The sequence below is a fragment of the Anguilla rostrata genome, chromosome 13 (assembly GCF_018555375.3).
Source record: "Anguilla rostrata isolate EN2019 chromosome 13, ASM1855537v3, whole genome shotgun sequence".
Classification (NCBI taxonomy): Eukaryota; Metazoa; Chordata; class Actinopteri; order Anguilliformes; family Anguillidae; genus Anguilla; species Anguilla rostrata.
In genome coordinates, this window is record NC_057945.1 from 13,930,883 (window position 1) to 13,955,470 (window position 24,588).

Consider the following 24,588-nt stretch of genomic DNA (forward strand, 5'->3'; position numbering starts at 1 on the left):
AGGGAGCCTTGATTAGATTGTGTCAGAGTGTTTTATTTTTTACTGGTAGACGGTAGTAGTCTGGTAGTAGTCTTAGGGGCATAGTTACTGTATGTGTATGCCATAAAAACAGGGCACTGAATTCTACACTGGCAAAGATTTATTCTTCATCTGGCAGAGCAAGGCTGATTGGTGTTGGGTGCAAATTCTCCTATTTTTACTGGAACCGAGATTTGTGCAGTGCATCGCAAACTCTTACTTACCCAACACTCCTGGTCACATGCACTCCCTAGCTCATAGGCTCCCTCAAACACACACACACACACACACACACACAACCAGAGTGCTGTTAAACAGATGCTGATGACAGCACGCCAAAGTGCCCTTGATATGCAGGCACATACACTTTCCATGAATATATTCACACAATGATAAAACATCATATCACTCATGTGAAAGCAGGAACATATTAACACATAACAAACAAAGTATTGCAAACCTAATTCATATAGTTACTAGAGGAAAAAAGCTCTCCGCATGCAGGCAATCAAGGGGGAAGGGGGGGGGACACAGAATTTCTACTTGACTAAAACAGGTCAATCATGTGATGGGTTCTGAGACCACTCTGAGGATACATTACAGCCAGAATTCTGAATGTCCCTGGTATTTCCTGCTTTGTGTGACATACTTCCTGCATCGGAACAGAGTGCTAACACTGGCAGGATGCTCATTTAGATCAAATATAAACATTTCCCCCAAAAGCATTATGTGACCAGGTAGGCATGAATTAATGGGCGTTCCTCACGCTTTTAAAAACAATATGAGGTGATGTGGAATATTGCATGTTTGTGTCGTGACCTGCCTTTTGGCAAAAAAGCTATATTATTCTTGACATGACACTTTTGCAATAAGAAAACTTATAACTGCATTCATCTGAGTAAGGAAGAAGGCTGGACCTTTCTGACAACAGAATATTCCTTATGAACATCTCTGTCTGTCCATTCCCTCTGATCCTGGGTCGTGTTTCCAAATGTCATCAACTGTGCGGTTGACAGCTTTACTTCAAGTTACCAATATACCGTACTCACGCAAACACGTTATATAGACTGAGTAATGATCTCAATATTTGATCGTGGCAATCTTACATGGCACTTTGGTTACACAGTAGCCTACTGCAAAATGATTCTGTAACAATAACGAGAAAAAATAGAGAACAAATTGTACTAAGAAATGTGTGCTTACCTCAGACAAATGTGATTACTGAAAATGCCCAAAGGAGAATGATGTTAATTGTAACTTTCACAGTTCATATTATTTCTGTTAGTTCTGTTAATTGTTCCCTTTTAGTAATTGCCCCATTTTGATTCAAGGCGAAAAGAGCATCGACTTATATAAGGTCAGTACAATAACCTTAAATGTTACAGTTTTCATCGTCAATATTGATATACAACTGACGTGTGATGTTCAGATGTGTAAAATAATCTAATTATATTAACTTAATTAAACTGCGAATTTGGGCAAGTATTGCGTTATTATATTTTATGGTTATCAACGAGTTAACACCCACGCCCCCAACCCCCCAGTCCCTCCGTGATTTCATATTCCTACAATGAAGTTCTTGTACACGGCAGTGCAAGAGAAGCCGTAGAGATTCTTTGGCCCAGAAACTGGTGACGTCATAGATTCCTGAGCGTAGAGTTTTGCAGGAAAGCCCTGAGCCTCAGAGATGGAGCTGTTCCAGGTTTCCATGGCAAAGCGCACAAACAGGAGGAAACACGGAGGGAATCCCGTTATTTTACAGAATTCGAGCATTATAAACACCCAGCGCGAGGAAGGAAGCTGCCCTTGTTACTCTAGTAATCCTGGGCGTAAGGAAAAGAGCTTCATATCACTGCCTGACCGAGCTGTTCTGTTACACCCTAAGATTCGTTCCCTGTCAGTTTTTTTAATTCAAGTGACATTGAAGTTAGATGCTACTATGACTAATAGAGGAAGTCTTATTAATACAGTAATCTCATTTTAATTTTAATTTTGATTTCCAAATGTTCAGAGAAGTCTGGAGGCTGGCGCAGTACCACATGATGAGATCGATGAATCAAGGTAGGAGTTGCGTGTGATGGAATGTGGTATAATCTGAGAATCAAATCACATTGTATTATTTTTATGTGGAAATAGATTTATAACGGCAAGGAATGTACTTCAATAATAGTTTTAAAGCACGAGAGTAACTCATACGCTGCAGGTATTAAACATGCGATATTTCTAAAGTAGCCAGTATAAATGCACATCTAGGCTATATCCTAATACTTTACTGAAACATTTTGTGTACAGTTGCATACGGTTTTTGTTGCATAATGTGTATAACGCAGGTAGGTACTGTTTATTTATTTATGTATGTATGTATTTATTTATTTAGTTAGTTGATTCACACCTTTTCTGTAAAGTCGGGTGATCTGATTGAAAGCATGTAGCTATAGCGTGTTATAGCACTGTGGCACCTCGATAAACCTGGCTGTAAAACAACAACAACAACAATAATAATAATAATAATAATAATAATAATAATAATAACAATAATAATGGAAAGGAAGCACGTTTTAATGGCGCTACTTTGTGTTTTCCCTGAGCTCAGTAGCTAGCCTGTAGGAACGCTTGTTTTGTGGAGAATTAAATTTTGATTTTATTTTGTTTCATTAAGTTCCTCATTTAAAAGAAAGGGTAAATGATTTCATATAACGACTATTGAAATCAAATTACGTTTTTATTTTTTATTTTATGTAATAGGCTGCACTTGTAGGTTACAAGTAGGCCCACATTAGATACACGATGCCCTTGGACGGTTGTTGTAAGAGCATTTATTAAATTCAGCTCATAGTAGCTTAAATAGTAGCCTGATCGGCTGCTAATAAATTAAAATTGTAAATGCATTCATCTACATTTACTCAATTCTCCTAAATGTCGCACGTGGCTGCTCTGTTCGGAAGCACACTTGTTGTGCGCTTTGGTTTCTTTGAACTTTTAGCTGTCTTAATGAAACGATGATTTCTGTCTTACGGCATGGCCTACCCAACTTAACAAAACAGCAACGTGAGATGCACACATCCATGTTCTTAAAAACCCACATTCAGCTGTAAATGTATAAAATTGTATAGAATGCAATTCTGCCTTTTAAGGACATTAAACATTGCTTTCTTTCTATGGAGTATGTTAAAATATATTCATTTTAAAATTATTATCATTTTGTGTAGTTTCCCAAGGCTCTTCCTCTCAGACTGACACTAAGTTTTTTGAGCAATTGAGACTCGCTTGTTGACAAGGCTTATTGTACTGGATGTTTGGAACAGTGGTTCTCTGTGTGTTACGCAAGGGTTGCTCAAGCAAGTTCAGGGGCTATATTCATTACAGCTTATTAAAAATGCTCCTGTGCCAAATATCTTCCTGAAAATGGCCTCTCTCTTGTGTCCCTAGATGCTCTGATGAAGAAAACTAGTTTCGACATTTGGAAAGTGCACTTTCTGCCCAAAAAAGCAGTATTAATGACAATGCCTTCCATTCCATTGGTATTCCAATCATGTTTGTTAGGCTTCGCAATTAGTTTCATCCTTCATTACTCTAAGTTTTCAGAAGTGTATCTTTCTTTCATTATTTATATGCATACTATTTTAGTAACCCAGTCTGTGTTTGGTTTCCTGTCAGAAAAACGTACACTTGAAATAATTTTCAAAATTTCAGGCCCTTCAGTAACCTTTTGTGATACCTGAAACTAAACGAACTTTGGGTAATGAAGAACAAATGTTCCAGTCATATTGCTGGGGTAGTTTGGGTCCAGATGAAAAGATTCAGCATATCAGTTATTCACAATAACACAACACATGAAACAAATTTTTGTGTGGACATTGAAGAACTCATAAATTAGGTATAAGAAGCCATCAACTAGGTGTAAGACTTCCTGACTTTACAGACCGAACAGTTAATATTTGTGAATTCTTTTTTGGGAATGTAATATCAGTTGAATATACAGTAAGTGAAGTAATTGATCAAATTATCTGTATGTAAGTGGCAATGTCACAATCCTTGCATAGCTTGATTGCTATTCCTAAAATAACCAGAACTAGTGCCACAATAGAGTTAAGACGGAGAAAGTATGGTATTGTGCAACACACCCAACTTGTAGACCTGATGGTGGCATAACGTAAACAGTTACTGCCTGTGTGTAGCATACCCGAAGACACAGGTGAGGAAAGGCATCCAATTTCATCTGCTATCTGAAAATATAATCAAGCTTAACTGCATTTATCATCTTAACGGTGATTTCAAAATATAGATAGCTAGATAATACAATTACTGATGCATTATTATTATTATTATTATTATTATTATTATTATTATTATTATTATTAATAATAATAATAATAATAATAATAATAATAATAATTACATTTATATAGCACTTTTCCAAATGCTCAAAGTGCTTTACAGTGAAGGGGAACTCACCTCACCCACCACCAATGTGTAGCACCCACCTGGGTGATGCACGGCAGCCAATTTGCGCCAGAACGCTCACCACACATTAGCGAAGGTGGAGAGGGAGAGAACATTTATTTAGCCAATTAAGTCTGGGGATTATTTTTAGTGGCAGGTTTGCGAGAGCCAGATCTGGGATTTGGCCAGGACACCGGGGAACCCCCTACTCTTCGCAGTTGCAGGCAACTAACAGCAGTAGCAATAATGCCCACACCATGAAATGACACGCATCATTTTGAAATTCAGTGTTACCATGAGAAAAAAGAGTTACTTGGATAAGAGCTATTTGGGAAAGTGCCATTATGAAATAATACTATAGTCTTTTGGAGAAAAAAGCCATTTTGAAATAAAAACCTGTTGTTATGAAATTAATATTAAATGAAATCTAACTTGTTGTGAATAGCAGTATGATGAAATATAATTATCATAATGAGTTCTGTATTATTTATTTCACAATTTATTGACTCATATATATCACAGTGTTTATTTGTTTTTATTTTATTTAAAAAAATGATTTCCCGACTGAAGGCCTTTCTGTGTGGAATTTGCATGTTCTCTCCTCTTAGAAAATGGATGGATGGATGTTTATTTTATTTAGACAAAAATGCGATTCCATAGAGATCCACGCGCTGCCATTGTTTCCTCAATACTTATTGACAGACACTCGGGGGCAGTAGTACCTAACAACTTCACGCCACATAGTTTTGTCACGTACAAATCTAGATTAGTTTTATGTTTTATTATATGGTTAAATAAAACTCATCTACAACGTGTGACACATTGGAAACAATAATATTGAAGTGCGCGGGCGTTTAAAATGCTTCCCACCTGATTATCTGGAGAGATAATTCTGCCCTTCCCAACACGCTCGTTGTATTTATTTACATTCGTCTATGAAAGGAGGCACGCATTATCGTGTGCACTGAAACAGGAAGTTGATTTTCATTTTCAAAGCTTTCTTATTTTTAACCTCACGTAACGTCTTGCTGCCATTTTCAGCGGGTTTATATTTTAAATAGCGCCGAAAGGAGCATCGTTTTTGTGTTTATTGAGTTTCTGTTTTTTTTCTCGAGCCAACTTGGATTGAGTGGACTATAAATTTAAAATACGTATGAAGCATATGTAATACCAATTTTTACGTTTTAAACTTTTATTGAAAAGAACACCGATGACCTCCGTTTACGAAGACAGCGACCCCAATAATTTAGGGCTCTCTGGGGATATCGGTCAAGTAAACCAAGATGAGTTGGATTTTTCTTATTTGTTTGAGTATGCAACATGCGGCGATTTCCCCGGAGAAGACAAAGGTAGGCTAAATAACGTGTATTATTGAACTTGTCCGATGTCCTGTCGCTGTAGCTTCTGTGAATTACTGTGAATTTGAATGGCTCCAGGTTAAGAACATGATGCAGCCATCATTCATTACAGTTATTTACAAATACTGTTTTTCGCATTTCACGGTAGTTGGACCGGCACTTATAAAAATTTTAAACAAGATTCATGCAGTAGTTCCTTAATATTTTCCAAATTTCATACCGATTTTTGCACCTGGATTTAACAGATCTTAGGGCAAAGATTCTCTTTGCTTAAGCGTTTTCTCTAATTGACATAAACATGTTTCACCTATAGCAGGTTTCTGTACCTGTTGTGAACGCGTTCTGCTCTGTATCTGATTTATCAAGGACAGTGTATATAGCTTACATTTGCTTTATTATTAAGTGTTTTATGTCACAGTGAATTAAGACTGATATCAAATTTCACTCTGAAAGTTTTTGATAGGTAAATAGTTTTTTTTTTTTGGAAACTTGTTTCGCATTAAACTATTTTAACATCATTAAAACTAAGGAATGCCCAGTGTGAATTCTTTTGTCATTGTTTGCACTTTCTCAGTCCCTATACATACGCTTTTCAACTTGGAATCCAGGCATGAAATATTTTTGCAAATAGTGTCATAATTGGATTTTATTGTAGTAATTGTGTTAATGTAGCAAAAGAAGTGTGTATTAACAGCGTGAGAGTGTCTCAACAAAATGAAAATGAAAACTTTCTGTGGGTCGGTGGGGGGTGGGGGGTGGGGGTAGACAGCGGGGGGTATTACAACCACAACAGTCAGGTGTCCGCAGGCTTCCTCAGGCCTGCTTTCTACTGCTCAGCTGAATAAATGTGTTTGGAGGGAGAATTTGCTGGTGCGGCCTCCCACCCTTGTTTCATCTATGGAATGGGCTTATATATGCAATTGGAAATTTGACCAAAAATTGTGCTTGTGAAAACAAAAAAGTACATTTGCAGGATTAAGTGGACCTGCCTCTGTCTTTATAACAGTACCTTACTCTCACAAGTCTCCTGTACCTGCTCTGGAAAGAATTCTGTCTAATGTATATCAATCTATGAATTTAAGTCGAAATCAAGGTTTTATCATTTGGGAACAGTGCATTCATTGGTTTACTGTCCCCATTATCTCCATTTCTCTTTAGATGAGTCAAACCTCCCTTCTCAAAAAGTCCTCAGCCCACCGTCCGGGTTGGGCTACCCCCATGAGGATCACCAGTCCTGCAGCCGGTCCCCGTACAGGGATCCCGTCTCAGATGGCCTGCCGGGGTACGAGCATCCGGACGCCTCCAGGGCCGGGGGCCCCGCCCTGAGCCCCCGGATTGAGATCACCCCGTCCCATGAGCTGTACCACCACGGAAGGGACACCCCGCAGGCCCAGCCCGTCAACATCGGCGTCTGGCCCTCCCTGACGGTCCCGGGACTGGAGGGCGTGGCCTACCGAGAGGCCCAGTGCCTGAGCCCCGCCAGCAGCAACTCCTCCACCAGCTGGCACTCGGAGAGCTACTCCCCCTGGGCGTCGCCCTGCGTGTCGCCCAGCGGGGGGGGCACCGCCACCGACCTCTGCCCGCGCTTCCAGAATATCCACACCTGCTCTCCCCATACCTCCCCCGGCACCTCCCCCCGCACCAGCGTCACCGAGGAGACCTACCTGGGGGCGCGGTCGCCCTCCCCCCGCCCGGGGTCCCGCTCCACCTCGCCGCAGGGGAAGAGGACCTACGACATGTACCAGAACCCCTCCCTGGCCCCCCGCGTCCGCTCCCGGAGCCCGTCCCCCCACGGCGGCCGCGACGACCAGCACCGCCCCCCCGCCCCCGCGCAGTACGGCCCCCCTGCTGGCCTGGCCGAGGCGGTCAACGGCCTCGGCGCCGGCCTGGGCGGGTCGGTCCCCACCAAGATCGTCAAGTCCAACCTGGACTACCAGGCCTATGGCGAGAGCCAGCCGGACAGCTTCCTGTTCTCCTGCGAGCAGGACGTGAAGGGCAAGACCGAGTCCTTCTATGTCATTCCACAAATCTGGCCCAATCAGCTGGTCCCCAGCCTCTGCAGGTAACAGGCCCGTGTTACTGGCACATTTCCTAGGTGCTTTTCACATGCTTACTGGCCTACAGATGTGGCACATAGTCTGAGAATGTCAGCAGACCCCCTGATCCAAAGACACTTCTATCACATTTTGACTCAGGATACATTTTCTCTTTTTTTGTCACCTCTACATGTTTTTAGTATTATAGTAATTCCAGTCACTTCTGAATGGTGGCAGAAAGAAGGAAGTGAAGGTTTTCCAAAAAATCATTAGTGAGTTAACCATTCCTTGTGCATTGCAGTTATGCTGAATCTGCCCTAGTAAGAACGTGCTCTCAGTGTGTACCCTTTGGATGGCAGTTATGCTTAACGTGGGCTTTTAGCATTGGGTGACTATTGACCCGGTCTCTCTCCCGTTCCTGCTCTGCAGCATTCCGGTGGCTTCCTTGCCCTCCCTGGAGTGGCCCGTCCCCAGCCAGAACGACCAGTACGAGCTCCGCATAGAGGTCCAGCCCAAACCCCACCACCGCGCCCACTATGAGACGGAGGGCAGCCGGGGAGCGGTCAAGTCCCCCAGCGGGGGCCATCCGGTGGTCCAGGTAGGAAAGCAGCCTGCTGCCGGCGCTCACAAGCGCGTAGGTGCGCGTAGCCTGGCGGCGTGTGCCGTCATCTCGGTGGAGGTGGACGTGAGAGTCCCGGGGTTGGGGTGGGGGAAACCCCTTCCCCTTCCCTCTCCCTGCTTCTTCCCCTCTGCCATCACTCTGCCAGGGCAGCCTGGGAGGATGCTTCGCCTCTGGAGCAATAAATATTACCCCACAGCAGATCTGCTGCCTGCTGGTCGCTACTTAGGGGAAGGAGAAGATATTTTCATACTTTTTCTAGTAATCGGAAAAATTGTGGCAGTATTCATAGTGTATTCTCTGACTTGTGTTCCAGCTGTGATTCAAATCTATTGTTGTTTCTGATTTAAAGAGTAAAGAGTGTAATCTATATGCTTAATATTATTGGTTTCTTTTGCTCTTTGTAAGAGTTTATATTGCATGGGGTATCCATTTTGTTCATGGTGTACTGATTTCTGCAAGTCACAAAATCTTTTTTGAACAGTGACTTTTGAATTTGCTCAGCTGAAGTCATTTGTTATAAAAACTGTTGATTTCAGTCAAGCAAATACATAGTGATGGTTAGTGTATAAGGAAGGTGCATTCTGCGTGTTTATTTGTGAAATTTAAGAAGAAATTTATTCTCACAGCAAAACAGCCGTAGCACAACTGGTACAAAAAAATACATATTTGAAAATCAGTTTGCTTTGCCACTGAGAAGATTAGATTACAGCAGTTATGTTGTATTGTGTTTTTTTCATCTGGTCATTTATTTTTACACAGGACGAGTCTAATAACTGAGTTACTCTGCAGTAAATTAGATGTGCCATCTCCTTGATGGATGCCTCTTTGGGCTGAGAATTTGGATCACCTCAAATTCAGTCTATGTTTGACTGTCAGATGTCACATTTTACTGGTCATATTTAAGCCCTTCGTAGAAACACAGGATTAATGACTGCCTTTTATTGTCTGTAGAACTAAAAAGACTCAACAGTGCTTGTGTGTTTTCTTGCATTTTGCTTTTCCCCCCAAATTGTATGTAATTAAATGAATTATAGGTCCACCATTCCTTCTCCATTTGACAGCCAACTTTAAGAAGTAGCCAGTAAGTCTCTCGACTGTCCGGCAGTGCAGTTTAGACTAGAAACAGGAAGCTAATTAGAGGTCAGGTGCCATTACAAAGAGGATGGAAACAGTAAATAAGATGTGGGAGTGGTGACATGCTACAGTGGTCACAGAGTTGTAGTTGTGGTCTGCTGGCAAAACGTTTCTTTGTCTTGTTTCTAAGAAAAGCGGCAAAGCAAGGCGGACCACAGAAAGGCTTGGCGTTTGAAATGTCCCAGTGTGCACTGTAAGAAAACGGATGGAGCATTGTGCATTGCGGTTATGCTGAATCGGCCCTATTAAGACATTGCGTTGGACACTCTTCAATTGTGTCCTAATTGGAGGGCAGTTACGCTTAATGTGGGCTTTGAGCATTAGGAGCTAAAAATCGGCTTTGAGTAACTGTACAAAATGAGTATTGTACCTTATCGGATCTGTGTTTTGTAGTTACTCCAGTGACCTTTGATATGCACTTATTGTACGTCACTTTAGATAAAAGTATCTGCCAAATAAATGTAATGTAATGTAATGGGTGAGCATTGAGTCGGTCTCTGTTCCATCCCTGCTCCCTAGAATTCCAGTGGCCATTTTGCCCTCTCTGGAGTCCCCAGCAGGAATGGCCAATACGATTACCAGTCCTTATTTTTGTCATTGTATGCATATTTTCTCACTGCGCTATATCTTGTGATATGTTGTGCGGTCCATATTGGACGATGTTATTCAAGTACTGTAAAAACAAATATGGCACTGTATCTGATCAACATTTCTTATTCCTTGGCTTCTTGGTTCAATGCCGACCCTTTGTGTATTAAATTCTGTAATTTGTATATCAAATGAATGATTTTTAAGGAAAAATCTAAAATTATTCCAGGCTTGGTAGACTGAAAATCTACTTTGAAAAGTCATAATTTATAAAATTGTTAATGTATTTATTGTAGTGGTTTTCCCATAGTTTAGGTATGAGGTTTTAGACTCCCTGTCGTGTTGTGTTTCGGAAGCTTAAATTGCTTTACACTATTGTCCTGGAAAAAGTGTACATTTTACGCAATATTTACTGCATTCCTTCTGCCTGCCTTTTGGAAACTGGTAAATACCAGCCCTCTGGCCACAGCGATCACCCGATGACAGGCTGACTTTGCTTTCAGTGCTCTTCTCAGTGTTGGTAGCTTTGATTATGCAGCCTTAATGACGTGAGATTTAGTTAAACTGTGCCACTTCTCCTTTTCCGTTTGCTAGCTTTCACTTACGGCCCACTTAAGTGCCTGCCATACGGCCGAAAGTTTAGGCCCCTTCCGCCTCCCTCTCTATTCTCTTCTTTTCCTGCTCCTGATCGGAGTCACCGTACTGCTACGGCAACCAAATTTGCACACTGCCCCTGGGTGTTGCAGTGATTTCTCTTTATATTTCATTGGAAAAATTGAACATTTAAATTGTTTCCTTACTTACCTATTCGTAGAATGTATCGTTAATATTTTTAAAATATTTTGCTGGCTCTGAGTTTCCCTCGCTGATTACCGTGACCAGGAGTTGGTGTCAGGTCATGTTGATATATGTTTATAACTGACACGATATGATGCATACTCCAGTAACTTCAGTTTTCCACTAAACTCACAGCTGCACTATTTTCATGAGCTGAGTTTAGTTGTAAATGGCTAATTTTGACTGATGAAGAGATACTGTTGAACTGCAATATTTGGCTGAGAAAAACTGAGGTGTACATATTTAAATGTAGGGAGATGTATTTTTGTAATGAGATAAACCAGTTAGGGTGACTAAAAGCGAATGAATGTGAATGTAATTTCAGAATGCCCCTTTCTAGTTTGAAGTTTGTCACATTGGAGGATGGTTTGTGTCACTTAATTACACTCGGCCACATGCACCGCTTGTGCATTTTTATACGCTGCGGTTTTCGGCTTACTTCCTCTGATGAAGTTTTGTGCTTTTCGAGTGATCTGCTCTGTGTATGCGTGTGTGTGCATGTGTAGGGGAGGTGTGTGTGTAGGGGGCGGGGGCGGAGGAGGTGGTGTGTATGTCTGTGTGTCTGTGAGTGTTTGTGTGTGTCAGACTGAGAGAGAGCGTCTGTTCACGCAGACCGCTGCAAGTGCTCAATGCTGCAAAGGGCTTTCACAAAATGGTTTCACTGATAAATTGTAGCAGGTAAAGAGGGCGCTGTCATTGGCACAAGCAAAATAAGGCCTCGTGTTTAAAGTGGTTTAGGCCCTCCTTGAACAATGACACATCTTTCAAAACCTCCAGTCTAACTAGCTGGTTCAACCAGTTTTTTTTTTTTTTTGTTTTTTTTTTTAGATTAGGTCATGAGTATTTTAACCACACTTTGCTTGTGGCTTGTTCACTTGCTGTTGCAGATGACCCTTGTGGGTTTGCAACAGTTGAGAGCAGTGGATAGATTGTGTGCCAGCACTACTACTGTAGTCCATTATTCAAACACTTTTTTTCAGATTTGGTTAATACCAAATGTTTTGTTTGTCAGTGACTGACAGCGATGCACTGCCGGTGTTTTGTTTATGTAAATTTCTGCTGTACCCAATGATGCACGCTAGAAAGTGGAAGCTGATTTTGTGTTATTTTGAACTTTGGTAGGCTATATCAAGTCAAATTTGTTTTGGGGAAAAAATAGAGAAAGTTTTTTTTGGGCTTCTAAAATGTAACCTCAAATGTTTAATGTAAAGAACAGTGGCAAATATTGCTGTATCAGTGTTGGCGAGTTAGTTTGGCTTCCTGGGAGTGCATGTTTATTTCTGCTAAATGTGATCCAAGTGAAAAAAGTATAAGAATGCTCAAAGACGGTACTGCTTATGTTTCATTTGGAACTTACGTTTAGGCTGTTATTTATCCTGGACTCTTAAAACCACATTATGTTCAACGGGGACCATGTGTAGTCTACTGTAGTTAAAAATACTCTTGTCAGTTGCTCCTATGCTGAATATGTGCCTGTGTGCCAAATTTGGCAGTGTACCATTACTGCATATTTGTTTCTATGGTAACAAAATAGCCTTTAAGAAGAACAAGTGACAGCCTTCACCTGAGTTCCAGGTAAATATATGGAGGAACATCTGTGAGCATTTCTGTCCTTTGGCATCACTTTTAAAATGTATTTATTTATTTGTTTATTTATTTATTTAAATGTGCATCTCCAATCCCACCCAAATTTGGAATGCGCAAGCTACATACAAGCGTGCTCATATATAATCCCTGCTGTCGGCTTGGGAGAGTGAAGACAACTTGTGGTTCTCTTCCAAAACACATGCTGTTCTTTTCACACTGCAGCTACAAGTTGTGCACATACAGAGTGGGGGTGGAGGAGACCCAATCGTACACATGTGCAGCAAGCAAGCCATGGGCACCCAGGCGGCTAGCAGATGTCGCTCAAACAATGAACAATGCTATCCCTGCCAACTGAATCCCTCCCATATATCCCTTGGCCGACGCAAAGCCAGTTGTGTGTGAACTGCCCCTGCTGAGCTGCCAACCACAGTCGGCACTGGCAGGGGTCGAATTTGATCCAGGATGATCATGGTGCTCGCTCCTGCACCGCAAGTGGGGCTTTTGCCAAGTGAGCTACCCACTGTTGGTTGGTCAGTTGCGCGTCTGTGATCCACCTGCACCAGCTGTATCAGTACAGACACTACAGTAGATTAGCCAGTCGACTGCAATGTGTGCCTGCCCAAATTGGAATTGGAGAGAAAGTTTAGGGACAAAAAATGCTATCCTGACCATAAAACTTTACCCAGACTCCTTTATATGTGGTCTGCTAATAGCATCAGGCATAGGTGTGATTGACTGCTGTGGCAAAGGACTGTCAGAAATAGAGTCTTTACGCAGGAAGAGGAGACATGGATGATTTATGGAAGAGTTTGGTTATGCTAGAATGTTATCCTGAACGTCGCCTGGGAGGTGTTCAGTACATTCTGGTCTTTCCAATTCGTGTTCAGAGGAGTATGGTCCCATCTCTCCTGAGCAGAGCTGTTTAACTGGTAGATTTTAAAAGCAGGCTCCCCAGTTTAGCCACATTTCAGTGCCCTGAAAATTCGGCAGCACAGTAGTCTCTAACTTGTCCTGTTTCCGGAGGTTGTATCACCAGGGAAACTACGTAGCTTGCGTCTCTTCCTGTATTTGGCAATCGTCTCTTTTAAGCAGTAGAGCAGAAGTGGTGATGAAACTTTTCTGCAGGGGCACAATTTTAAATCTAGACTTCAGTGGAGGTTGATATCTTGAGACCATAGTGAATCTTTTCTTCGACTGCTTCATTAAACTTTATTATTCTTTGATGAACTGTGCTGTATGACTTCATTGTAACGTTAAGGCAGTCAGTTCTGCAGTGAACGGACAAAGCTGGGCCTTTGGTACTTTGTGAATTACTCGCGGATCAGACGCCGCACAATAGGCCGTTTGTCGGGCTCTTTGCATAATGGCTAAACGGCGCTTCCTCCTTCTGCTTCCTCCAGCTGCATGGGTACCAGGGCAAAGAGACTCTGGGCCTGCAGATCTTCATCGGCACGGCCGACGAGAGGATCCTCAAGCCCCACGCCTTCTACCAGGTCCACCGAATCACCGGCAAGACCGTCACCACCACCAGCTACGAGAAGATAGTCCACAGTACCAAGATCTTGGAGCTCCCTCTGGAGCCGAAGAACAATATGAGGGCAGTGTACGTAGCTCCGCCCTCAATTACCTGTGCGGCACGCTGTGACGGTTGCTGCAAGGGCGCTATGTTAATTATGCTTTCAATACCCGATTCATTTATTGACTCACCGCTGCTTCATAACCATAATAAGCTTAGGTAAAACAAGATTAAGCTTGGATAAAGCAAGATTAAGCTTAATTTATTCAAAGAGTGCATCAGTTATTTAGTATTTTGTATTTTACCAAAACCAGGTAAATTATCAAAAACTTCTAAAATGGCCAATATGGTTTGTAGGTGTGTTTTCATTGTTTGAGAGGGTCTCTTTGCATCCATGAAGCACACCGCTGTAGTTCTGGCTTTAAAGACGCTGTCTGTGAAAAGCAGTGTTTCAGCTGAAAAAGCTGTGTAGGTAGCAAGACAATATAAATGCAGAAACAGGCAGTCACCCCTTCTTTGCTGCGGAGGGTCTATGTATAAAAGAGCTGCAGTTCCTACATTGTTTACATGACATGGATGTAAATCCCCGCAAATTACAGTTGACGGTCTGCACTTAAACCTCACATTGTTCATAGAGGTAGTGAGAGAGAGAAAGAGAAAGAGAGAGCATACAGAAAGTGTCACCGCCCAGAATTGATCCCCTGCCCCATACAGTACATGTGTTTCAGAGACGGTTGTTTGCTGCGAGCCACTCCACAAATATTTAGCTTTTCAACAGTTCTCTAAACAAATTCGGCAATTAGGAAGACAATTGTTATCGCAGCTTCAATAAGGAACATGTCCTTCATCCTTTAGCAGCTGTTAAAATGTTAAATTGGTGTGTGATCCCTGTTGCGTGTCTTGCAGAATTGACTGTGCGGGGATTCTGAAACTGAGGAACGCGGACATCGAGCTGAGGAAAGGGGAGACAGACATCGGGCGAAAGAACACGCGGGTTCGTCTGGTGTTCCGGGTGCACATACCCCAGCCTGGGGGCCAGTACCTGTCTCTCCAAGTGGCTTCCCATCCCATCGAGTGCTGTAAGTCCCCACTACTTGAACCGCTTAAAAATATCAAAAGAGTTTGCTTTAATGTGTGCCTTGTTCCTTTGTGTTATCATGATAACTTATGAGAAGGACCTGAGAGAGTTTGCTTTAATGTGTGTCCTGTCCTTTTGTGTTATCATGATAACTCATGGGAAAGACCTCATAGAGTTTGCTTTAATGTCTGCCCTGTTCTTTTGTGTTATCGTGATGGCTTTAGCTGGGTCACTGCTGATCTGGAGTGATGGTTTTGGCTGGGCCCGGGCCGGTCTGATGTTATGGTTTTAGCTAGGCCAGCTGATCTGAATCGGTGGTCTTATCTGGGCTAGTGTCAATCCGAAGTGATGGTTTTAGCTTGGCTAGCACTGATCTGAAGAACTAGAGATGGTTTTAGCTGAGCCAGCACTGGTCTGAAGTAATGGTTTTAGCTGACTAGCATTAATCTGGGGTGATGGTTTTACCTGAACTGGAGCTCAACTGAAGGGCGGTTTCACTTTATAACACTTCTGCTTCTCATGACTGATACTGTCCTTCTAATGAATGTGTCGCCCTTCATTTTTCGATTAGTTATTTCAATATTTTACACTGCTTTGTTGTTTTCCTTTACAAATGTAGGAAGTAGACCCAGGCAGTTTAGTGTCGAACTCGAGGATGCATATCATTGCGCCACTTCTGATGTGGCGCACCTGCAGACAATAACATTAGGTTGGTCGTAGAAATAGTGTTGTATGACTACTAGCTAGCGAAACCGAAAATGTCTGAGGGCGAAGATTTTGTTTTTGATCATGGGATTGTTGAGCCCTATCGATTCGAGCCGGAATACACAGGAGAAGAGCTGGCTAATTTGCAGGCTGATCGTGTGAGAGCGAGTCAGGAGCGGGCCGAGATCGAGGAACCACAGGCTATTCCCAGGACTAACGGCAACTAGTGATGGACATCCTATGTATCACAGACAGACATGATAGCGTTAGCCAGCCCGCTTAGTACCTACCTCAAGCGGTTCGACCAACGATGGGAAAACGTTGGGTACAGCTCCAGGCTTCAGATGGTCACCTTGGTAGTCGGTGGCTTCAAAGTGGTCGCTGCATACCCTTAGTCCTCGTTTGATAACTTCTTCGGCTGTTATGTTGTGCTGATTACATCCAGCCATGTCTAGTACAAAGTTGCATCGCATGGAGAATGGTAAGCTGCATTTGCTTACCAAACCTTAAATGTGCCTCTCTTGCAAGCAGTTGTTAGGGGTTAGGTGTTGTGGCTTGACATTACAACTCGACTGCCAGACAATGCACTCTGACATCGCATGGAAAATTATGAAAATGTGCTTTCAAGCCAAGTTTAACGGGGGCATTACAAAAACCGGGTACAATGCACCTCATTATTACAGCGATATTGCATCAAACAAAAGCTAGCAGCTAGTTAGTTTATTCGATTTCAACGCTAAGTTAACGGAACGGTTTGCTTCACTTCTTCTCGATTTTGCTGCGAAACAAAATCAAAGAAGAAGAAAAAAACGGAACCCATACTACAATGTGGACTGGCGCTAAAAAAAGAATAGGTAGAGATTTAAAATGAAATAACTAATCGAAAAATGAAGGGCGACACATTCAGTAGAAGGACAATATCAGTCATGAGAAGCAGAAGTGTTATAAAGTGAAATTCCCCTTTAACTAGGCCAGCGTTAATCTGGAGTGATGGTTTTAGCTGTACCCGTGCTGATCTCCATCCCCTCTCTCCTGGTGTGGATCCACAGCTCAGAGATCGGCCCATGAGCTCCCCATGGTGGAGAAGCAGGACATGGACCGCTGCTCAGTTCTGGGGGGACAGCAGATGATCCTGACTGGGCAGAACTTCACTTCCGAGTCCAAGGTGGTCTTCAGCGAGAAAACGCACGGTGAGCGATGTCTCCTAGACTCCTAGGTCTTCAGCAAGTGCTCAATGAGGCAGAGACAGCAGGCAGACCAGGCAGAGCTTCAGCCATCTTTCCAAGAATGTGATGAACCACAGTTTGGCATATGTTCCAAACATCTCTCACTTAGATCCTTGCATGAAGACTCTGGTAAAGTACATATGCTTAACAGTAGATGTGCCGCTCCTAAAAGGACAGGAGGTTGGTGGGGGTTGAGGTGACCTTTAAAAAAATGGAATATACATGAATATACAGCAATATATTGTAATTATCCTGACTTTTTTATTTATCTAGTATATTGTAATATGTGAAAGCAGCAATATATTATTTGCCCATACACTTTAGGAGTTTTGCAATATGTTTTCCTTATCTGGATATTCAGATGTTTTAAATCTGTGTGAGACTTTCCCAACCTTTAACTGTAAAGCAATTTGATATTGTGAGATGAAAGGCATATTGCAATTGTTTTATGAGCTCTTTACTCCTACAGTGTTTGAAAATAAATATGAAAGCACAAAAATGAGCGTCAAGCTACAATCCTGTATATTTATTTCAGCAATGTGGGTGTCCTGGGTGTTAAACTGAAAGCATTTCTTTCTTGGACTTTATTATCTTTGTGGAAAGTGGCAACACAGGTAAAAATATGTGCCAGTAGTGTCGTATTCAACTGTGACAACCGTTACACAGCGCTGCTCTGAGGCATGTTTACTGCCACCCACAGAACATCAGTCAGTTCCGATAATGCCATTGACTTTGTTGGTGGATTGCATCGCCCCCTCAGTCTCTGCCTGTGCACGTTCCCAAATCAAGTTTTGTGAAAGGTTGCATCGAAGCACTTTCTCAGTAAGCAAGCGCGGCCCATGTAACACGCAAACTTGTTTTTACACGTAACACATAATTTTTTCACGCCTTGATCTTCAGTGAGTGGTCACACCACCACCACCGCCAATGTGAAACTGAAGTTCAGTACTAGCAGATAATAGAGGATGAATTAATAAGCAAGTCTCCTGGTGTCCAGTTTGCATCAGATGTGACATTTGCTTGTTGGATCTGATAAGGCCTCAGTATTCGCTCTTACAGGATGTGCCTTCCTCTTTAAATTGTGATTTTACCTATGCACCATTATGGAGGTTTTGGCAATCTCAAAGCATCCAACTGAACAGCTAGATATACTGACTTCTTATTTTGGGTAAATTTTCTTTGGCAGCCATGAACCAGGTTTCACTGCAATGCCGAAAAAAAAAAAATCTGGATGGACCATGTTGGTCCTAGGTCCTAAGTCACAGTTAAGGACAAATGTTGAGTGAATGCAATCGGAGGTGTCAGAGAAATGAGCGGAAGTCGCAGATGTCTAGTCATGGCTTCGCCAAGGACTTCACAAGTGATTGGTGTCTGTTAGTTTGGTCGTCCTCTTAACACCCACTTGTTACTCATTTGTCCACTGTCCAAAGTATGCCAGGACTGTGACAGGCTAGATATTTATTTCTGGGATCAGATATGATGGATTTGACTGGTCTGATACATAAGCTTTTAAAGTCTGGGCATCCCTACCATGCGTAAGACATTCGCTTATGAAAACAGAAAATAAAAACTGGTATTAACAAAAAGTTGTATTGGACGGTGTCCCTGCATGAAACTGCACGGCTGCGGTGGAATCTTCCTGAGGGGACACTGGGACAGCAGAGGAGGGTATGAGGGACAGGGCCAGAGCCGGATGCTTCGTTGCCTGATCGAGGGAAAAAAGTGAAAATATGTTCCTCTGGACTTGTGCAGAAATTAAAACTTGAATGAGTCCAAATGCCAACGAGGCAGAACCGTGCACCTGCTGTGTCTGAAAATGAGCGAGTTTCTCTTAAAGCCACTCTTTATTTGAACTTTTACGGCCTGGCTTAGGGAGTGGAATTCCCCCTCAAAGCTCTGACTCATTTAATCCTTGTGCAGCGGAGCGTCAGTTGGACTGGGGGCTTTCCTCGTACGACACAAACGAGCCCTTTGCTGAAGGAGCACTGAATTCAAGCAGTGGATTTTGAATGTGGCTTCTTAAAATCTATTTCAGCGCATTATGTTACACTCAAAAAAGAATATTCCCCCTTCCCCCCTTTCGGCTATGTCCGATGTTCCCCCAGCTGTTTGAGTCTGTTGTTCTGGGTCCTTGTTTGGTTCCTGAAAACTTGCGCAATGCTCATTTGTTGTGACCGCCACCATGGTTAAAGTTCAAAACACAGCCATTGGGCTATGCTGTTGCTCTCAATAGGTACATGCAATGCTCAGTACTTGGGATGCGTGACGATGTTTACGGTCTGTACGTGGGTCTTTATGACCTGTGATGTGTTATCAAATATAACCACTTTTGTTGAAGTTGAAATGTAGCTAGCTAACGAAGTAACCTTTTTCTGATTCAGGTGATGTATCAATCCAACTTAAACAATGCGGATTGATCCAGGCCGGTGATGAGTTCTGAATGCTGTTATACTGTATATAAGCACTGAAGGAATGCGTCTTAGCCACACACAATGTGCAGGTGGAACTAACCGTTGCGTAATATTCCATATGAAATTGTCATTTTCGGACTACCTGGGGAGACGAGGTGAATTGAAGACCATCTGGCAATTTGTATGTAGTTTGAGTGTAGTTTATGTGTGCAGTTCTTTTACCATTGATTTCTACATAATTAGACCAAGCTGTTTGTCCATGTTTACACCTGTTTGATGGTACAATCAAAGCAGGTGGTACACGCCCTTTCGAAGCTCAGAAAAAGATAGCAACTAAAGATATATATATCCTGTATATGAACACCCGTGCCCTGCAGTGCTTTCTGTGCTGCCGAGGCAGTGGAAAAGGAGTTATTTATTGTTGCTTTTCAACACCTCTGTTGATCCCTGCTGTTGAAACTGGACCTGAACCAAGACGTCAGTAACACATGGTCCGGTTTGCTTCTGCCAACAGCAAGCGCCCAGTTCTAGTCCGAGCCTCAGATTCAGTCTAATCACAGTGCATTTCCCTCAACCTCCAAAAATTACTTCGTGATTTTATTTATGTGGTCTCCAACAAGAAGGTGCTGTGACAGAGTCAGAAACAAGCACTTAATGGTTTAAAATTTCATTTAATTGAAGCCCTGCATGGTTTAACACTCCCATGTGAAATTCATTACCTGCAGAACATTTTTAACAGGAACCTTCCGGTACCTGGTTTACAGTTAAGGCAGCCAACACATTTCGGTTGGCCAAGTTTGTCCTGGTGAAAATCTTTTTGTAGTGGCATATTTTTTTCTGATTCTGTCCTGGCACAACTGCTGACTTCTGGATGTCATATTACTTGCTTGGGTGCAGACTATTTACGTCGTGCCTGATACTGTTGCTTGTCTTAGATCAGGGGTTCTTTCACAGATGTAATAATCCTAGAAGCAGTTCAGTTCAGGATGCCTGTAGGGCCTGGGTTTTCTACAGGTTGAAAACCCCGTGCTGTAGAGTGTAATGTAGAAAAGTAGCGAGCTTAATAGATCTCTGCGTCAAAGCACTCTCCTGTTGGGCGTTGTGGAAGAGAGTCAGAGGATGTGGTCTGACTGTAATGATATTATCTGTAAGCGAAAAGCAGTTTTTCCCCTGACTGCAGTCATGTTAAAACATGAAACATTCTCTGAGGCAAAGAGTTTTCAGCTACATCGCCCACACATAAGTCGGCTACACAGCGCAACTCATTAGAAATGCCCTCTTATACTAACTGCTAATATTTACTGATATTTCAGGCATTCACTGCTAAACACTTAACTTTGCCTCTCCATTAAATACAAATGTTTACGTTTTTATTCACAAGCAGGTTGAGTTAATTATGACGCTTGCTGGAATGCAGTTTAATTTAATTATGAATTGGAGTAAAGGACAAATATCAATTTAGATATTATTGTGTCACCTGGACAAGACTCTAATGAGTTGTGCTCCCTAGCTAACTACACGTTAGTGATGTGGGTGAGGTTTTGTGCTGCTGGTGAGGTAGTTAGACTGCAGGATTGATAATGCGGTGTAGTCCCATTCCATCTCGTGGCTGCTGTTCCAGGCCGACATGTACACGTGACAGTTGCAAACCATTGATTTAGCCCAGTGCTGTCAACGCACGTTGCTTTTTCTTTAGGTCTGGCTGTTAAATTGCTAACCCCCTGCCTGCCGGATTTATGTGTTTGCAGACGGACAGCAGATCTGGGATGTGGAGGCCTCTGTGGACAAAGACAAGAGCCAGGCTGTGAGTGTTTTATTCCTTGCGCCCACGCTCGGTCCGGTATGACGTATAGCACGTTAGCCGCGCTGCGTGCGAACAGCATCCTCTGCTCTGTGCTACTGGCTCGAGGGTGCGTGACTGTGAAGTGCGACAGTGCTGTCGACGGGCACTTCGATAATGTCCCTCCGTTTGCAGAACATGCTGTTCGTGGAGGTCCCGCGGTACCGAGACCCGTCCATTTGCCGACCCGCCAAGGTGAACTTCTACGTGATCAACGGGAAGAGGAAACGCAGCCAGCCCCAGCATTTCACCTACACTCCACTGCCAGGTGAGCATCGCTAACTGTCGCACTGCACCGGTCAGAAAACTCACGCTCCTTATTTAAGGAAGTATACATAAATGTGTGTGTGTGTGTGTGTGTGTGTGTGTGTGCACACAATAATAATGATTATTATTATAATAGTTCATACATAGCTAATAGTCAATAGACATGTATATATGTCTATGGTGAAAACTGCCTGGCTTGTTTACATTTTGGACAGATGCTAGTGGGTAAATCTATCGCTGTTCCCGTCGCAGAACTTTCGACACAAGCAAAATCGGAAGCGCTATCCTAAAATTTCTTCTTACCATTTTTATTTCTATAAGGGTTATGGGAAGTGAAGTCCATAGTATGATCGGCTTGAGCAATCACCTCTAACTGTTGACTACATATCCCATTTGTGCTTTCGTAAGCTCAAACTTTTCGTGGCCATGGGGGTAAACCATTGCTACTGTGTGAAGAGGGGAGTCAATAATTCACGTTATGTTTACAGGCGTTACAGACCTTTCCGCATAATTTTGAGGTCATCTTCTATTGCTGTTGAAGCCTTTATTGTATGAAAGTTTTACATGGGAGAGGGATCAGTCATGGTTGGGGGGGACAATTCGATTCTTTACAAATATTGGGGGGGGGGGGACGTCCCACCCGTCCCCCCTGGTTCCTATGCCAATGATGATAATACTAATTATTATTATTATTATTATTGATCTGCAGTGACGTCCATTAAAACAGAGCGAGTTGATGACTACCAGTCCAGCCAGATGGGCTATGCAGTGTCTCAGGTCCTGGGGGCATCTCCCCAGTCTTATTACCACAATCTCCATGGCCTGGTCAACCAGAACAGCGGCCTGCTGGGCAGCATGGGGCCTGCCTGTGAGCTCTCCGGCCCGGACTCCCGCTACCAGCCGCAGAACCCTGCCATCATCTACCCCTGGGGGGCCAAGGCCCTGGGGGGCAGCCCCCTGCTGTTCCAGCAGCTCGGGGGCGGGACTCCTGAAGGGCACCAGGCGGCGCTGGTCCACCCCGCCTCCCAGGCTGAGCCACGCCTCGCGGGCACCACGCAGCTTTCCGTGTCTCCCCGCCAGCACTCCTCCTCCTCCTCCACCGCCCTACACGTCTCTCCCACCAATCACCTGCTCCGAGGAGCTGCGTCGTTGCCCGGGCAACAGCCTCTCCCGTACTGCGACGACGCCTTCCCCAGCGCCCGCTCTGCGGCCCACCCTCCGGCAGCCTACCATGGAGTCATCCACCCTCAGCCCCACCCCGTGCCCAAGGTGCCCAGGCCCCCGCCAGGGCAGGCAGACCCCCAGCGGGGCCCCTCAGCCAGGGTCACCATTAAGCAAGAGAACCTGGACCAGGTCTACCTGGATGATGGTGAGCAACAGCTGTGTTCTGTACTTGGTAGTCTCATTCTCTCTCTATCCCTTGCTCACGCACACACACACACGTACACTCAGACACATAAGAGGAAATGGGAACCCCTCGTCCTGCTATATCCAGCAAATGCTAGGCCGTGTGCTATGGGTGAACGGCAGTGATTGGCTGTGTTTAGAGAAGTAGTGTTATATTTTCAGTAGCCAGCTAGTTTACTTTGTTCATCAGGGAAGTTGGTGTACTATAATGAGTTTTCAAACCACAAGAGACTGTTGTGTAAGACCACAGCTGAACCATTTCTGTTGGACAATACATGGAAGTCTCTCTCTCTCACTCTTTTTTTTTTGGGAAGGGGTGGGGGGGTGAAGGCATTACACGAGGGGTGGGGGGTGGGTAGGGGTAGGGCTTTAGGTTTATAAATAGGGGGTTGGCATAGTTTTTAAGGTAATTGTGGAAAGTTTTTATGTTTCATAAAACATAGAAAGTCAGAAGTCTCTCTCTCTTTCTCTCTCTCTCTCTACCCCTCTCCCTCAGACTGAGCAGGACACTGGCACTGTGCAAACTAAACAAACTGTGCCAGAGCATAGCACTGGCTCTAGCTGCAGACGTAACTGAATGCCTTGCGAGGTGTAAACAGAATTCAGCTCCTGCCGTCCACTTTGTGGTTTGAATGTGCTGTCAAGCCACATCTGTCAGGAGTTACAGTATTCTTATCCTTGCGCCTAACCGAAGGGGTACTGCTTACCAGGCGAAGCCTGTTTTCTGAAAACCTGCGTTTGGTGGTGCACTTAGTCGACTTTGGGCAGACTTCTCTTCCTGAACTCGGGGTTCAAGGTCCGGGGTTTGATCTGCTACTTCTCGCTGCACTCGCAGGGGTCTCGTTGGCAGGGCGACAGGCCAGGAAGTGAAGCTTTCTCATCTACAGGAATGCCAGCTCCCCTTGTTGCCTGAGCGCGGCGATGCTGTTTTGATCCCAGAAACAAGGGCTATGGCAACCATTGTCACACAGTGGAACAGGCTGCCTGAGAGAACTGGGGGGGGGAACCTCTTTGTTTGTTGTTCTTGGCCAAGGATTTTCCCTCGGCCTCTGGATGCTTGTGTGTGTGTGTGTGTGTGTATGGGCGCGTGAGTGTGTGTGCGTGTGTGTGTGTGTGTGTGTGTGTGTGTGTGTGTGTATGCGCGCGTGAGTGTGTGTGCGTGTGCGCGTGTGTGTGTGTGTGTGTGTGTGTGTGTATGCGCGTGTGAGTGTGTGTGTGTGTGTGTGTGTGTTGGCACTTGGAATGTACACACCTGTGCTTCTTTAACATGCCCACAGCCGTACCTTTCTAAAAACCCATACGATCCCTTAGCTATTGGGTTTGGAGTTATGATCATGCTTGGCAGGTTGTTTAGTGGGTTAGGTTGAGGAAAATGGAAAGGAAAATGGCTCCAAATTGAAGTTCTGAGGCACGTGGGTTACCTTTAAATCAGCAATGTTTGCACCTCATGAACAGTTAATGAAAATATAGATTAAAGATCTAAAATAAATTGCAGAGGGACAGTAGCATTGGCAC

General features: G+C 43.6%; 1 protein-coding gene across 10 annotated transcripts in view; it reads left to right on the top strand.

Moving 5' to 3' along the window:
* Window positions 1-24,588, top strand: part of LOC135238405 (nuclear factor of activated T-cells, cytoplasmic 2-like) — a 41,739-nt gene that overhangs the window by 11,214 nt on the left and 5,937 nt on the right. For 8 of the 10 annotated variants that reach the window (XM_064306263.1, XM_064306266.1, XM_064306265.1 and 5 more), the window contains 9 exons: window positions 2,030-2,079; window positions 6,978-7,881; window positions 8,285-8,453; window positions 14,024-14,226; window positions 15,046-15,218; window positions 16,972-17,112; window positions 21,308-21,363; window positions 21,535-21,667; window positions 22,376-23,035. In XM_064306263.1, the coding sequence (XP_064162333.1) occupies window positions 2,058-2,079; window positions 6,978-7,881; window positions 8,285-8,453; window positions 14,024-14,226; window positions 15,046-15,218; window positions 16,972-17,112; window positions 21,308-21,363; window positions 21,535-21,667; window positions 22,376-23,035 (2,461 nt within the window). In that variant the 5' untranslated portion in view covers window positions 2,030-2,057. Of the gene's footprint in view, window positions 1-2,029; window positions 2,080-5,239; window positions 5,811-6,977; window positions 7,882-8,284; window positions 8,454-14,023; window positions 14,227-15,045; window positions 15,219-16,971; window positions 17,113-21,307; window positions 21,364-21,534; window positions 21,668-22,375; window positions 23,036-24,588 lie in introns of those variants that run through there. The other 2 variants (XM_064306261.1, XM_064306260.1) reach the window with 2 other exon arrangements.